Source organism: Tachyglossus aculeatus, chromosome 7, assembly GCF_015852505.1.
Source record: "Tachyglossus aculeatus isolate mTacAcu1 chromosome 7, mTacAcu1.pri, whole genome shotgun sequence".
Lineage (NCBI taxonomy): Eukaryota > Metazoa > Chordata > Mammalia > Monotremata > Tachyglossidae > Tachyglossus > Tachyglossus aculeatus.
Window position 1 is genome coordinate 54181385 of NC_052072.1, and position 14387 is coordinate 54195771.

Consider the following 14387-nt stretch of genomic DNA (forward strand, 5'->3'; position numbering starts at 1 on the left):
AGGTCCAGATGGTTAGGCAGAAGAATTTGTTGTAGTAAGCAGTGTTGGTTTGGAATTTCTCACAATCCCCAAGTCTTTTTGCAAGGGAAGAATTGACCTAGTATGGCGACTCCAATTATGCTGGCATTCCCCAGGACAAGATGGATTTAGAAGTATTTAGAAGCAGGGCTTCCAATGTAGGCATTTTACGCCCCCTCTTCCTCCCACCAGAAATGTTGATGCTGTAACACTAACCCGCCTCTCCCTTTTTCTCTTTCCTTCTCCTCTTCCTGTCCCACAGGAAGACTTTCGGAATAAAGTTGAAGATTACATTAAGCGTTATGGGAGATGATGAAGGGAGGCGGCTGGCCTGACAGTGGTGTCTGTGCTCTGAAGATGTCTTTATAACTTCTAAACAGAAGAAACAAAATATTCCCCAGTGGAGTGTTCTAGTCCCGTGCCCATGTTGTATTGAAGAAGAAAAACGTCATAATTGTCCATTGGATATGGAGAAATGAGTATAAATACAATGAAATGGTGTTTTTGGTTTTAAAAAGTTGTTTGCTTGAAAATGTTCACTTCTACGAAACTGTCCCATATATCTTATCGATATGCTTGAGAAACATCAATATTGAGAATACAGCTTGCTTACATGTGGAAAATCTCTGCTCAGCTGCTAGATATGGTGAGGGTTCATTGGAACACTTCTGGTTGGCAATAAGAAATTCTCAATGAAGTCTTCGACCGTCTGTTTTGTGTTGTACTCTCCCAAGCCCTTTCAGAGGTCACAGATGATCTCCTTGCCAATCCAGTGATCTCTGCGCCATCCTACTCCTTCTCGACCTATCAGCTGCCTTGGACACTGTTGACCATCCCCTTCTCCTGGAAACATTATCCAACCTCGGCTTCACTGATACTGTCCTCTCCTGGTTCTCCTCCTATCTCTCTCACTCATTCTCAGTCTTTTTCACGACCTCCTCCTCTGCATTCTACCCCTATCTGCGGGAGTCCCTCAAGGTTCAGTTTTGGGACCCTTTCTATTCTCCATCTACACCCTCTCCCTTGGAGAACTCATTTACTCATATGGCTTCAATTATCACCTGTATGTGGATGATTCCCAAAGCTACATCCCCAGCCCTGATCTCTCTCTCTCTCTCTCTCTCTCTCTCTCTCTCTCTCTCTCTCTCTCTCTCTCTCTCTCTCTCTCTCTCGCTCTCTCTTTCCAGTCTCGCATCTCCTCCTGCCTTCAAGGCACCTCAGCTTGGATGTCCCACTGTCACCTCAAACTTAACATCTCTGAAAACAAAACTCTTTATCTTCCCACCCAAACCCTGTCCTCCCCATGAGTTTTCTATCATTCATTCATTCAATCGTATTTATTGAGCGCTTACTGTGTGCAGAGCACTGTACTAAGCGCTTGGGAAGTACAAATTGGCAACATATAGAGATGGTCCCTACCCGACAACGGGTTCACAGTCTAGAAGGGGGAGACAGACAACAAAACAAAACATGTGGACAGGTGTCAAGTCATCAGAATAAATCACTGTAGATGGCACCACCATCTTTCCTGTCTCACAAGCCAGTAACCTTGGCATTGTGCTTGACTCCTCTCTCTTTCTCATTCAACCCACAAATTCAAACCATCTCTAAATCCATTCGGTTCAACCTTCACAACATTGCGAAAATCTGCCCTGTCCTCTCCATCCGAACTGCTACGTCGTTAATCCAAGCACTTATCCTATCCTACCTTGATTACTGTATGTGCCTTCCTTTGTCTACCCACTTCAGTCCACACATCCCTCTGCCAGCCAGATCACTTTTCTGTAAAAATGTCTGGCCGTGTTTCCCACTCCTCAAGAACATTCAGTTCTTGAGAAGCAGCCGGGCTCAGTGGAAAGAGCACGGGCTTTGGAATCAGAGGTCATGGGTTCAAATCCTGGCTCCGCCACTTGTCAGCTGTGTGACTCTGGGCAAGTCACTTACCTTCTCTGTGCCTCAGTGACCTCATCTGTAAAATGGGGATTAAGACTGTGAGCCCCACGTGGGACAACCTGATCACCTTGTAACCTCCCCAGCGCTTAGAACAGTGCTTTGCACATAGTAAGCGCTTAATAAATGCCATCATTATTATTATCAGCCCATCGATTGCTTCCATATCCATTACCCCGAAGTAGCATCACTCGAGACTGTCCAAATGCAAAGAGTCATTTATATCTCTTACCAAAAGGCTTATGATATTTAATGTATTATATTTTGGAACAGAAGTGTAATTTGTACAATTACGTCTTCAGTTCCTGTTTCTACTGTGGTCCTTTTCATTTTCATTGTGCACAGAAGGAAGAAAGCTATAGGCTAATGCATCAATTAAGGTGTGTTTGTGAAAATGAAACCACATTATATATATAATATTCCATGCAAGTGCAATTAAAAGCTAATTTAATAAAATTTAGAGCCCTGTACTTTTAGCTCCAGGTGTGGCAAAAAAGATTCCTGAGCTTATATGAATGGTGAAAGCTGGGCTTGAATTGTTTTTTTTTTTTTAAGGGGGTGAGGGGTCCATTCTGATCCAGCAGCACATCTTTGATTTTGCATAGGAAAGGACAATGACCAGCATATCCACTACATTCCAGCTAAGAATGGAGAGGTCTTTTTGATGTGGCTAAAGGGGTGATGTAGTAAGGGGTAAGTATGAATGAATCCAACAGTGCTTAAGTCACTGTCTATCAAAGACAGGCCAAAGTTTGGGACAACAGTGAAGCCTCTTACAGTGGGGCGGGGGAGATATAACTCCTGAATTGATTCAGAAGACTGCCCGGTAGTATCCAAAATGGAATCTGGGGAGCACCTAATGTGTTCATTGAGGTTTTTTTTAGCACTGTGTGTTATGTGTACTGATCTGTAGCAACAACAGCTACAAACAATCCAAGACTATCCGTGAATGGATCTAGCCATAGCCGTTGCCCTTGATATGTATTTGAGCATGGGGGTTCAGAAGAGATAGTGGTTATTTTGTTGGGTTTAGTTTTTTGTTTGTTTTTAACCAGAGAAATCAAAGGGCAAAATAAATGTGTGACTGGTTTGATATGCTGTGGGTGTAACATTTTGGAGTCAGCAACCAAAAGGCAGTACTTAGGTCAGGGTATTTGGGGAATGCTTACTGTGAGCAGAGCCCTGTATTAAATTGTTGAAGTTGGTATGTCAGTGGAATTGGAAAATATGATCCCTGCAGGGATCTAGGACACTGTCCACCATATTCTCATCTTAACCTAACCTTTCTTACTCTTTTTAGAAAGCATCTATATCATTTCTTTTACTTCATCTAGCCCATTCCCTTGAGATTCACTGAAATAATGGAATGGGCAAGCTATACCCTGTTCAGGCAAGTTGCTGAAGGATTTTGCACAAAAGAACTTTAACTTAATTGTTCCCTTGAATTAACTGCAAGCGAAGTAGGACCATGCTCAAAAATCCATAGACACTGTGTATAGTAATCTCTGTTGAGGAAATCTTCAGTAGCTAAAAGTGTAGCTGTAGAAGTGGTAAAGAACAAGAAAAATACCACCAGTGTCACCATCAGAGGGAACCAATCCAAAATGTTTTAGGCAACAGATTAGGCCCCACAGCAAAACAGAATCTCACACAGATTCTATAGGAGCATGTTCAAAGACTGGATGGGTCTCCCAACTTCCATTAAGGTAAAGAGATCAAACTGTCTGTCTCTCCCAGGATAGCCATGATGTTATTCTTATGGCCTAAAAGGAAGATAGATCATCCAGGGCTATATATCTTCAATGTCGTATTTACTGTATGCACAGCAGTGTACTAAGCATTTGGGGGAGTACAGTATAATAGTTGATAGATTGCAATTTGTGGTTCCTTTGGTCTGGCCCACTGGGCGGCATCTTAGATGAGTTGTTTGAAATTGCCAATTATCTGCAGAGGGCTCTTTGATTATAAAACAGCATCTTTCACAGAGTACCTCCAACCTTCTTCCTCGATCCTGGGAGGACTCTACTCTTCACCCAGATCAAAAAATTCTCAACTTTTGTATCCTGTCCTTTGTTCACCTACTCTAGATTTTTTTAATGGTACTTGTTAATCACTTACTATGTGTCAAACACTGTTTTAAACACTGAGCTAGATACAAGTTAATTAGGTGAGACAGTCCCTGGCCCCTGTGGAGGGAGAACAGGAGAACTAGGGTACCGAGAAGTTAAGTGGCATGCCCTAGGTCACAGAGCAAGCATCTGGCAGAGCCGGGATTAAAGCCCAGGTCTTCTGACTCCCAGGCCCATGTTCTTTCCATTAGGCCATGCTGCTTGTCCTTTTAGCTGCATTGATAGTGTTTGAGGTCCTATTTAACAGTAATGATAATAATGACAATTGTGGTATTTGTTAAGCACTTACTATGTACCGGGCACATATTAAGTGCTGGGGTGGATACAACCAAATCAGGTTGGGCACCCCCCCACCTCACCCCATCCGGCGCTCACAGTCTTAATCCTCATTTTACTGAGGTATAGAGAAGTGAAGTAACTTGCCCAAGGTCACACAGCAGGCAAATGGCAGGACTAGGATTAGAACCCATGTCCTTCTGACTCCCAGGCCTGTGCTCTATCCATTAGGCCATGCTATTATATCTCTTCAGCCATTTGCTCTTTCTGGAGCCTTTGGCTCTCATGCCCAGTTGACACCAGTTCTCCTTCCTCAGCTTTATGGCCCCCCACCCTCCTTGGCTTTAACTCTCTAAGCCCTGGGAGGGCTGGTTTTTCCATACCTGACTTATTGCTTTTGCTCCTGATTGAGACTGTGTGCCCCACGTGGGACAGGGACTGTGTCCATTTGCTTGTCTCTACCCCACTACTTTGTACAGTGCCTCACACATAGTAAGCGCTTAAAAAATGCCATTATTATTATTGTTATTATCATTCTGAGTACAGGTGGACACAACTGGAAGCATAAAAGTTGGAACTCACACTCTGCTCTCCTCTTTCCTGACTGCAAAGGAAAAAAGAAGGTTGCATCAACTTGTGATGATGTAGTTATATTTCTGTTGCGAGGAAGATGTGCATTCTTCTGTTACTCTGGGAATCCTATTGCCTGGAATTATTGTAGAATGATGAAGCAGCAGCATGGCCTAGGGGATAGGGTACAGGCCTGGAAGTCAGAAAGACCTGGATTCTAATTCTGATTCCACCACTTGTCTGCTGTGACACCTTAGGCAAGTCATTCAATTTCTCTGTACCTCAGTTACTTCACCTGTAAAATGGGATTGAGACTGGGATCCCTATGTGGGACAGGGACTGCATCCAACCTGGTTATCTTTTATCTACCCTGGTGCTTAGTACAGTGCTTAGCCCTTAGTAAGCACTTAATAAATACCACAATTATTATTACTATGTGTTACGTGAAGGAAAGTTTGAGGGGGCATGGAGCGGCCTGCCCATCCCGAGGATTTCTGCCAGGCTCCCAGACTTCATTTCTTTAAACATGACTCCTAGATTCCAAGTGTCACACTCTGGCTCTCAAGTCAAAGGTGATCCCACAGTAAGTGCTCAGTGAATATCATTGATTGGTTGCACTGTGGCCATTTTCCTATGGTGGCTCTGACTTCATCACTAACTTGAAAGAAAGGTATGTAGATGACTCAGAGGAAATGTCCAGCATCAATACCAGTAATGATAATAATAATTATGGTATTTGTTAAGCACTTACTATGTGCCAAGCACTGGGGTAGATACAAGGTAATCAGGTTGTCTCATGTGTGGCTCACACTCGTAATCCCCATTTTACAGATGAGGTAACAGGCACAGAGAAGTTAAGTGGCTTGCGCAAGTCACACAGCTGACAAGTGGTGGAATGGGATTAGAATTTATGTCCTCTGACTCTCAAGCCTGCGCTTTTTCCATGTGGCAGGCATTGGGTTAGCTCCCTACTGGCAAGGGGGCTCAGCAGCCCTACGTCCCCTTTGGCCTCTGAGCAGGGCTTCTCTTGGCTCCATGCTGATTCCAGCCTAGCAAGAGATTCTCCCCAAGGGCAGTGCCAACTGTGGGAACTGGCAGTGACACCTAGCCTTTTCCAGCACCCCCAGCACCATCTCCAAGGGGCAGTAACCCCACAAGCTAGGGCCCTCTGGACTGTAAGCTCATCTTGGGCAGGGAACGTGTCTGCTAACTCAGTTTTGGACTCTCCCAAGTGCTTAGTACGGGGCTCTGCATAGCTTAGTGGATAGAGCACAGGTCTGGGAGTCAGAAGGCCATGGGTTCTAATCCCAACTTTGCCACACGTGTTCTGTGTGCCCTTGGAAAAGTCACTTCAATTACCTCAGTTACTTCATCTGTAAAATGGGGATTAAGATTGTGAGCCCGATGTGGGACAGAGACTGTGTCCAATCCTATTATTTTGTATCTACCCAGCTCTTAGAACAGTACTTGACACATAGAAAGCGCTTAGCAAGTACCATAATTATTATGATGATGATTATTAGTAGACATTCAAATATGATGGATTGATTGATGGATTGCTAGGGGCCAACTCACCATTCTGGATCGCTTCTCAGCAAGATGGTGCCGGGGTTCCCCAGCCCTTCGGCAGATCCAGCTGGCTCCTGTTGTGGGCTGAGCTGACTTTAGTTTTGTCCTTCTAAATGCCGGCTCCCTGCTCCCCTTCCAGGAAACCAGAAGGATGCTGGCTGGATGTTTGTTGAAGAGTTGGATGAACTCGCAGGTGTTCAGGCAGGCAGTCCTCAAACTCACCGCTCTCTAAAACCGGTGGTTTTAGAAGGAAGTTGGAATGACAGTTTTTCAAAGGAACAATGTTATAAATGGGGGATTGGTTTCCGAGCCAAGGTCAAATACCCAATTTTTACCAAAATGACCCTGCAATGAGTAATCTGCTACAGAGGACTACTAGAGCTACATTCATATATTTATATTGAGGCAGAGAGGTTCCATGGTAGGGTAGTACACTATCCATCATCAGCAGTAAAATGGACATGCTGACCCTCCCCACCCCTGGGCCTCTCCCCCCCACCTTTTTTTAAATGGTATTTGTTAAGTGCTTACTTTGTGCCGAGCACTGGGCAGATACAAGATAATTGGGGTGGACATATTCTCTGTACAATATGGGGCTCATAGTCTAAGTAGGTGAGAGTAGGACTGAATCCCCATTTTACAAATGAAAAAAACTGAGACAGAGAAGTTAAGTGATTTGCCCAGGGTCACACAGCAGACAAGTGGCAGAGCTGGCATTAGAACCCAGGTCCTCAAACTACTGGAGCTGCGTTCTTTCTACTTAGGCCCCACTGCTTTCCCCTTTAAATCCCCTCCGTGGCTCCTCCCCAGTGCACCCTTTAAAATGATTTACCTGTTTCCTTACATCTTCCATGCACCTTTCCACCCCTGTTCCTAGGGCTAGTGCCATAAAGAAAATCAAATGGTTGTAAAGCAGAAGCCAAATCTTAATTTAGAAACGTGTCGTATCTCTTACCTTGAAACATCTCAGGTTGAGAACGGCCTGTAAATCTCAAGCCAGAGGCAGCTACCAAAGTATATCGATTTTTCAGGGTGATGGCTAAGAGCTAAGGAATAAAAAGCTGACACTTTCAAGTATCACTTATGAAAGGAACCTGTGCACTCATCTGTTTTTTTCATGGTGATTAAGTGTCCCAATTCATCATGCTGTCTGGAGTTCCTTTACTTCCAAACCCAGAAAGCTGTACCATCTTAGCGGAGGTCCGCTCAGGTGTTGGACATTGGATATGACCACGTGAGTCAGGAGAGCCTTTCCTACCACACCAAAATAGCTCTTGAAGAAAGCAACAAACTTCCAGAAATGTAGCTGGAGCTCAGGATTGCTAACGTAGAGCAGCATGAACATCATCTATTCGAGTTTTCAAGATAGGGATGCCTGGGCCCAGCAGCAGGGGAACTATCTGCCACCAAGCTGGGGAAGGGCTGCAAGGAATGTTTAAGGAAGGCCAGCTGCGATCTTGAAGATGTTAGCCTTGGCTTTTGGGAGTTTTGTGCCCTCCTCCCATTCCCTAAAGTAGCTGGAAAGTTGTACATGAGATGGATAAAGAAGTTTAACTTGGTTAGAAGCAGAGATGTGTGATTAAATTTCCTCTAAAAGACATCCATATGGTTATCATACTGCCATCCATGGTCTTTCTAATTCACTTTTCACAAAGGGAAACCTGCTTTCCAGAAAGGAGTTCAGAAAAAAAACTCAGAAATCCAGTTAAAAAGAAAGCAAAATTTGAACTGGAAAATGTGCAAACACACATTCACACATACACAGGCTAATACAGCTGTTTTTGCCTCCCATTACACCTTCATTATCTTGGCATCACACCCTACTTTCAAAAATCTAAATTTCTGGAAAGCCTCAATTATTTCTGATTGTAAGTCATGTAGAAGTGGTCTAAATTTAAAAGAGCCCAGGCACAATTTTTTTCTGAAGCTAAAAGAGGGGAATCTGCAGAGAGGTCAGTGGCAGCCCAATAAAATAATTCCTCTTAGGGAAACCCCGCCTGCTTTGTTCCCCAAGAGCTTTGAACTCTCCAAGGGAATGTGGGAACCAACAAAGTGTGTGCCTAGAGTGGCTGATCTCAAAGCACTTCATTGTCACTCTCCAAAAAGGCATAGTTGGGTGCTTTGAGTACCCAAATGTTGCCAAACTGTGACCATTATAGAGGCTTCCATTTTGGGAGTGTTCTATTTTGGCAAAAACAACTTGATCCAAAGGGTCCAATAAATCATTCCCTATTTGTGATGGGTAGCAACTTGTTCCAATTGTAATAAGTATTCAAGTGATATAAATTAAATAAGCCCCAGTGAGACTCCTGGAACACTGTTCTGTTGGAATGCCTCCCTCATTTATTCATCAGTTGGTTAGCTCTTACTGAGGATCCATTAGAAATGCTAAATAGACTCTGCTATAAACTACTGGTCTCTGTCTATTAGTCATCTGGAATTTTCTCCATACCATCTTTCCCTCCCCTAATTCCAAACCAACTCCTATCAGGCTTCCCAACTCAAGACATCTCACTCCTGGGATTTACTCCATTCTGATGCTTGGACATAGTTTTGTCTCAGATGTGGCTTAGGACTCAGGGAACATCTTAATTTTTAATCTCATCCCATCTCTCGTCACTTTGTACACTTTTATCCCAACATGCCCAGAACTAAACAGAGAGTTCTAGATAAAACGTTTTGTTTCCCATTCCTTTGATTCAACCCGTCAAATATCCATTTGCCTAGCCAATTTGAAGGAAGAATGCTGCCTTTAGTCTCCTCAGCTGATACACTCTGGCAGTGACTTTTCAAGTCCAGTCCTCACCTAGCTCACCTTGTTCCACTGGCCTCCTCACTTTTTTTTTAAATGGTATTAAGTGCTTACTATCTGCCAGGCACTGTACTAAATGCTGGAGTATTTACAAGCTAATCAGACTGGACACAATCTTTGTCCCACACAGGGCTCACAGTCTTACAGCTCAGATAAGCACAGAAAAGTGAAACGACTTGCCCATGGTCACATAGCAGACAAGTGGCAGAGCCAGGGTTAGATCCCGGTAGGTTAGGTCTTCCTATCTCAGCCACACACTGAGACCAGAACCTCACCTGATGACAATCGAACAGGGCCCAGAGGAAAGTGGGTTGCTGACAAGTCAGAAAGTCAAACTATTTTGAGAAGCAGCGTGGCTTAGTGGAAAGAGCACGGGCTTGGGAGTCAGAGGACATGGGTTCTAATGCCCACTCCGCCACTTGTCTGTTGGGTGACCTTGGGCAGGCCACTTAACTTCTCTGGGCCTCAGTTACCTCATCTGTAAAATGGGGATTTGGACTGTGAGCCCCACATGGGACAACCTGACTACCTTGTAATTACCCCAGTGTTTAGAACAGTACTTGGCACATAGTATGTGTTTAACAAATACCATAATTATTATTTTGTGCCAGAGTGACGTATTCCTTTAGACCATTGGAATACTCAGCCATCCATTGTTCCGAAAGTCTGCCCCAGTAAGCGGGGAAGATTGTGGGAAATTTGGCTGACCCATAATTCCTCTTTTAATTCATGCACAAGTTCGGTTGTACTTGCCTGTTTCCTGCCAAACACGCTACCCGTGGCTATCATAATCACAGGATATTTTCTTGGATTAAAAGAAAAATTGTTGGCAATTTTTAGAATGTGTTTGACTTCTTCGGGAAATCCCCCAACACTGGGCTGCAGTATCTCCCTCCCAGGTAAGGCAAAGTGGTGATTCTGCCTCTCCATCTTGGCTTCCTCAATGGCCTAGGGCAGTTGAGCCCCACATGGTATTTTAGCGAAATCTCAATCCCAAGAATTCAGCTACTCTCTGTCAGTGTCGATCTGATTTGATTTCCTGGAATCCAGTTAACAGAAAGCCCCCTCGGGAGGTGGGAGAGGTGATTGTAATTCATGGTTGGGCCCTGTGGGCATGTTATATTGGTATCTTTTTCCCTGTGCCTTATCTCTGGAGATTAAAGGTCTTTTTCTCCTTCAGACAACTTTTTTTGTAGTTCATGAATGCCAAGCATTGTTTTTTTATGTCATTCATCTAACCAAAGGCTAACTTAAAAATAAAGGTGACATATGAAATAACTTTTTCCTCAGAGCCCTGCCCTCTGTGTTAACAGGTGGAAAGTCCAAGTTTAACTTACTTTGAAATTCACTCTGGAAGGCACACAGAAAAACTTCCGAATTTCATTTAAATTGGCCCAAGAGTGAGGAGAGATGATGCAGTGAATTTTGGTTCCAACTGAGATTTGGGCATCCCAACTCACCCAGTGAAAAAGAAAATGGCTCCGCAAAGCCGTTACCACCTCTTCTCCCTGCCGGTGCCATCTCTTTGGGAACCAGGGGTGCCAGAAGATGGAATGGGAAGAGTATTGGGGTCATTGGTTTGGTACTCCAGGTACCAGAATTTACCTTTCCTTTCCCCCAGGCTTGTGTTCGGGAGTCCAAGTTTCAGGTGACTGAACATTCCATGTCCCACAGGGCCTGCTCGAGTTACCTTCCTACTGCCAGAAAGTGGCCGACGACTCCCAGGAGTCTGGGGCAACAGGAGCAGCCAGGATGATGGCAGAGAGCCCAGCAAGGGACAAAAATCAGGGAAGTAGAATGAGGAGAGAAATCAGTTTGTCTTTAGTCTAAAGGTTTTCTAATTGATCCATCTGACTCCAAAATATAGTAAATCAGGACTATCTTCCTTTCTACATAATAATAATAATTGTGGTATTTGTTAAGCACTTACTATGTGTCAGGCACTGTACTAAGTGCTGGGTTAGATACAAGCTAATTGGTTTGGACACAGTCCCTGTCCCACATGGGGCTCACAGTGTTATTCCCAAATTTAAAGATGAAGTAACTGAGGCACAGGGAAGTTAAGTGACTTGTCCAAGGTCACACAGAAGACAAGTGGTGGAGCCAGGATTATAACCCAGGTCTTCTGACCGCTGTTCCCTATAATCCTATATTCTGTCTTTACAGTATGACCAGCTTTGCTTCCAGCACAGGGAAAACTGTGCTGCTCTGTGACCTTGGGCAAGTCACTTCTCTGCCTCAGTTACCTCATCTGTAAAATGGGGATTGAGACTGTGAGCCCCACATGGGACAGGGACTGTGTCCAACCTGATTAGCTTGTATCCACCCCAGCGCTTAGTACAGTGCCTGGCACATAGTAAGGATTCACAATACCATAATTATTATTATTAAAATTGATTACATTAATTGAGGAGTGGTATGGCCTAGTGAAAAGAGCACGGGCCTGGGAGTCAGAGGACCTGCATTGTCATTCTGTCTCTGCCACTTGTTTTCAGTGTGACCTTAAGGAAGTCACTTCTGTGCCTCAGTTTCAATCAATAGTATCTGAGTGTTTACTGTGTGCAGAGAGCACTGTACTAAGCAGTTGGGACAGTACAACATAGCAGAATTAACAGATGTGTTCCGTGCCCAAAATGATCTTACAGTCTCAAGGGCACTTACTCTAGTCTTCATCAGCAAAATAGGGATTCAATGCCCATTTTCCCTCCTACTTGTACTGTGAGCCTCAGGTGGGACAGGGACTGTGACCAATGTCATTAATTTGTATCTCCCCCAGCCCTTAGAATGGAGATCTACATATAGTAAGTGCTTAAGAAATAACCATAATAATAATAATAATAATGATAATAATAAGTAACCATTGATTCATGGGTTAGCAGGTAGAATGTTCAGAAATTCTACCGTAACTGCCATTTTTCCATACACATTCCTGTGGTTGTGTCCACACTCGCAGAATACTTTACATTTGCTACTTACTGCTATTTTACTTATTGAAAAGTTGCAAAAACACGCACACAAAGTTCAGTAGGGCAGAGGGTGGAAAGCATTGTATCATCACACTCTGATGGAACCACAACACACACACACAGAACCATTCCTACACTAATTCTACTTGCACCAATTTGTGGATCACATTATGCCGCAATAGGCTTGCACTGAAGGAATATTTTCCCTATTCTTCCATTATGTTATATACAAATCAATTGATCGGTAAATGGTATTTATAGAGCGCTTACTTTGTGAAGAGCACTGTACTAAACGCTTAGGAGAGAACAATACAACAGAATTAACAGACATGGGACCACCGCCCATAATGAGCCAATCAGGTCATGAAAACATATGCTGTGGCAGAACTAAGGGTATTGAAGTACTTTCTCCACTGTCCTCTTTTTTTCCCTTTCTATCACTTTCCACCTTCCTTTATCAGTCACCTGTTTCACTTGGAAAAGAGAGGTCTGCTATCTTTAGACTTCTCATTCATCAATGTGACTTGGTAAAATGACCACTGCAGACCCACTGTGATCTGGAAGCTTTCTTCATTCATTCATTCATTCATTCATTCATTCAATCAATCGTATTTATTGAGCGCTTACTGTGTGCACAGTACTGTACTAAGCTCTTGGGAAGTACAAGTTGGCAACATATAGAGACGGTCCCTACCCAACAGTGGGCTCACAGTCTAGAAATTGAGAGTCCCTGGAAAGCCAAAGGCCTCCTAAGTGCTTAGTACTGTGTCTTCCTTACAGTTAGAGTTTAATAATAATAATTACTGAATTTGTTAAATGCTTACTATGTGCCAAGCATTGTACTAAGCACTGGGGTAGATACAAGATAATCAGGTCACACACAGGGCTCACAATCTAAGCAGAAGGGAGAGCAGGCATTGAATCCACATTTTGCCAATGAGAGAACTGAGGCCAAAAGAAGTTAAGTGACTTGCCCAAGGTCACACAACAGGCAATGGCCAAACAGGGATTTGAACTCAGGTTCTCAGCACCACAACACTTTATGTATATATCTGTAATTTATTTATATTTATATATGTTATTGTCTGTCTCCCCTTCTAGACTGTAAGCTCGCTATGGGCACGGAACATGTCTACCAACTCTGTTAAATTGTACTCTCCCAAGCGCTTAGTTAGTACAGTGCTCTGCACACAGTAAGTGCTCAGTAGGTATGATTGATCGATCGAGGTGCTCTCACTCCCAGACCTGTGCTTTTTCCACTAGGCCAAGCTGCTTTTCATAAATACTATCACTACTCTGCTGCGGGGACATGGCAATGCTTTCTCCACCTCAGTGCTAGTACTGTGACTACAAGGTCCCTTTCCAGCTTGCAGGTCCACACCAGAAGACTAGCAGTTGAGAAGCCATTGATTTTGTTTTCTTAGTCCTTTGAACTACTAGACTGACCAGATTCAATTTTGTGGGCTTCCATCAGCTTATTCCTTGTCCCTTTTCAACTGCCCTCATCGTGTAAGCATTATCCTACACACTGAAAGCTTTTAATTCAATCCCTCATGATAGACACAGTTTCCAGGACAGTCACGTGCCCACGGCTCTCCACTGACAGCCAGATTATAGCCAGAATCCTACTGGCTACTGAATCACAACACAGCCTCAGACCATAACAGCACATCAGATATTCTCTTTGTAGCATGGCCTAGTGGAAAGAGCATGGGCCAGGGAATCAGAGGACCTGGATTCTCATCCTGGCTCCACCATTTGCTTGCTGTGTGACCTTGGGTAAGTAAGTCACTTATCTGTGCCTCAGTTTCCTCATCTGAACAATGAGATTACATACCTGTTCTTCCTCCTACTTAAGTCTGTAAGCCCCATGTGAAACAGGGACTGTCTTGTATCTCTCCAAGTGCATAGTATAGTGCTTGGCATATAGTTAGTACAGTGCTGCACACAGTACAGCACTCTGCACACAGTAAGCACTCAGTAAATACGATTGAATATAGTAAGTGCTTAACAAATACCACAATTGCTATTGTTATTGTTTTTAGGAAAATTCCAGAGAGCAACAACCAAGGTCCGGTAGTGTTCTCAGAGCCACTA

At 43.7% G+C, this 14387-nt stretch overlaps 1 protein-coding gene across 1 annotated transcript in view; it reads left to right on the top strand.

Annotated features, from left to right (window-relative positions):
• Window positions 1-715, top strand: part of UBE2F (ubiquitin conjugating enzyme E2 F (putative)) — a 158597-nt gene extending 157882 nt beyond the window's left edge. Inside the window, exon 10 of the mRNA XM_038749771.1 lies at window positions 281-715. Within this exon, the coding sequence (XP_038605699.1) occupies window positions 281-331 (51 nt within the window). The 3' untranslated portion in view covers window positions 332-715. The remainder of the gene's footprint in view (window positions 1-280) is intronic.
• The last annotated feature ends 13672 nt before the right edge of the window (window positions 716-14387 follow it).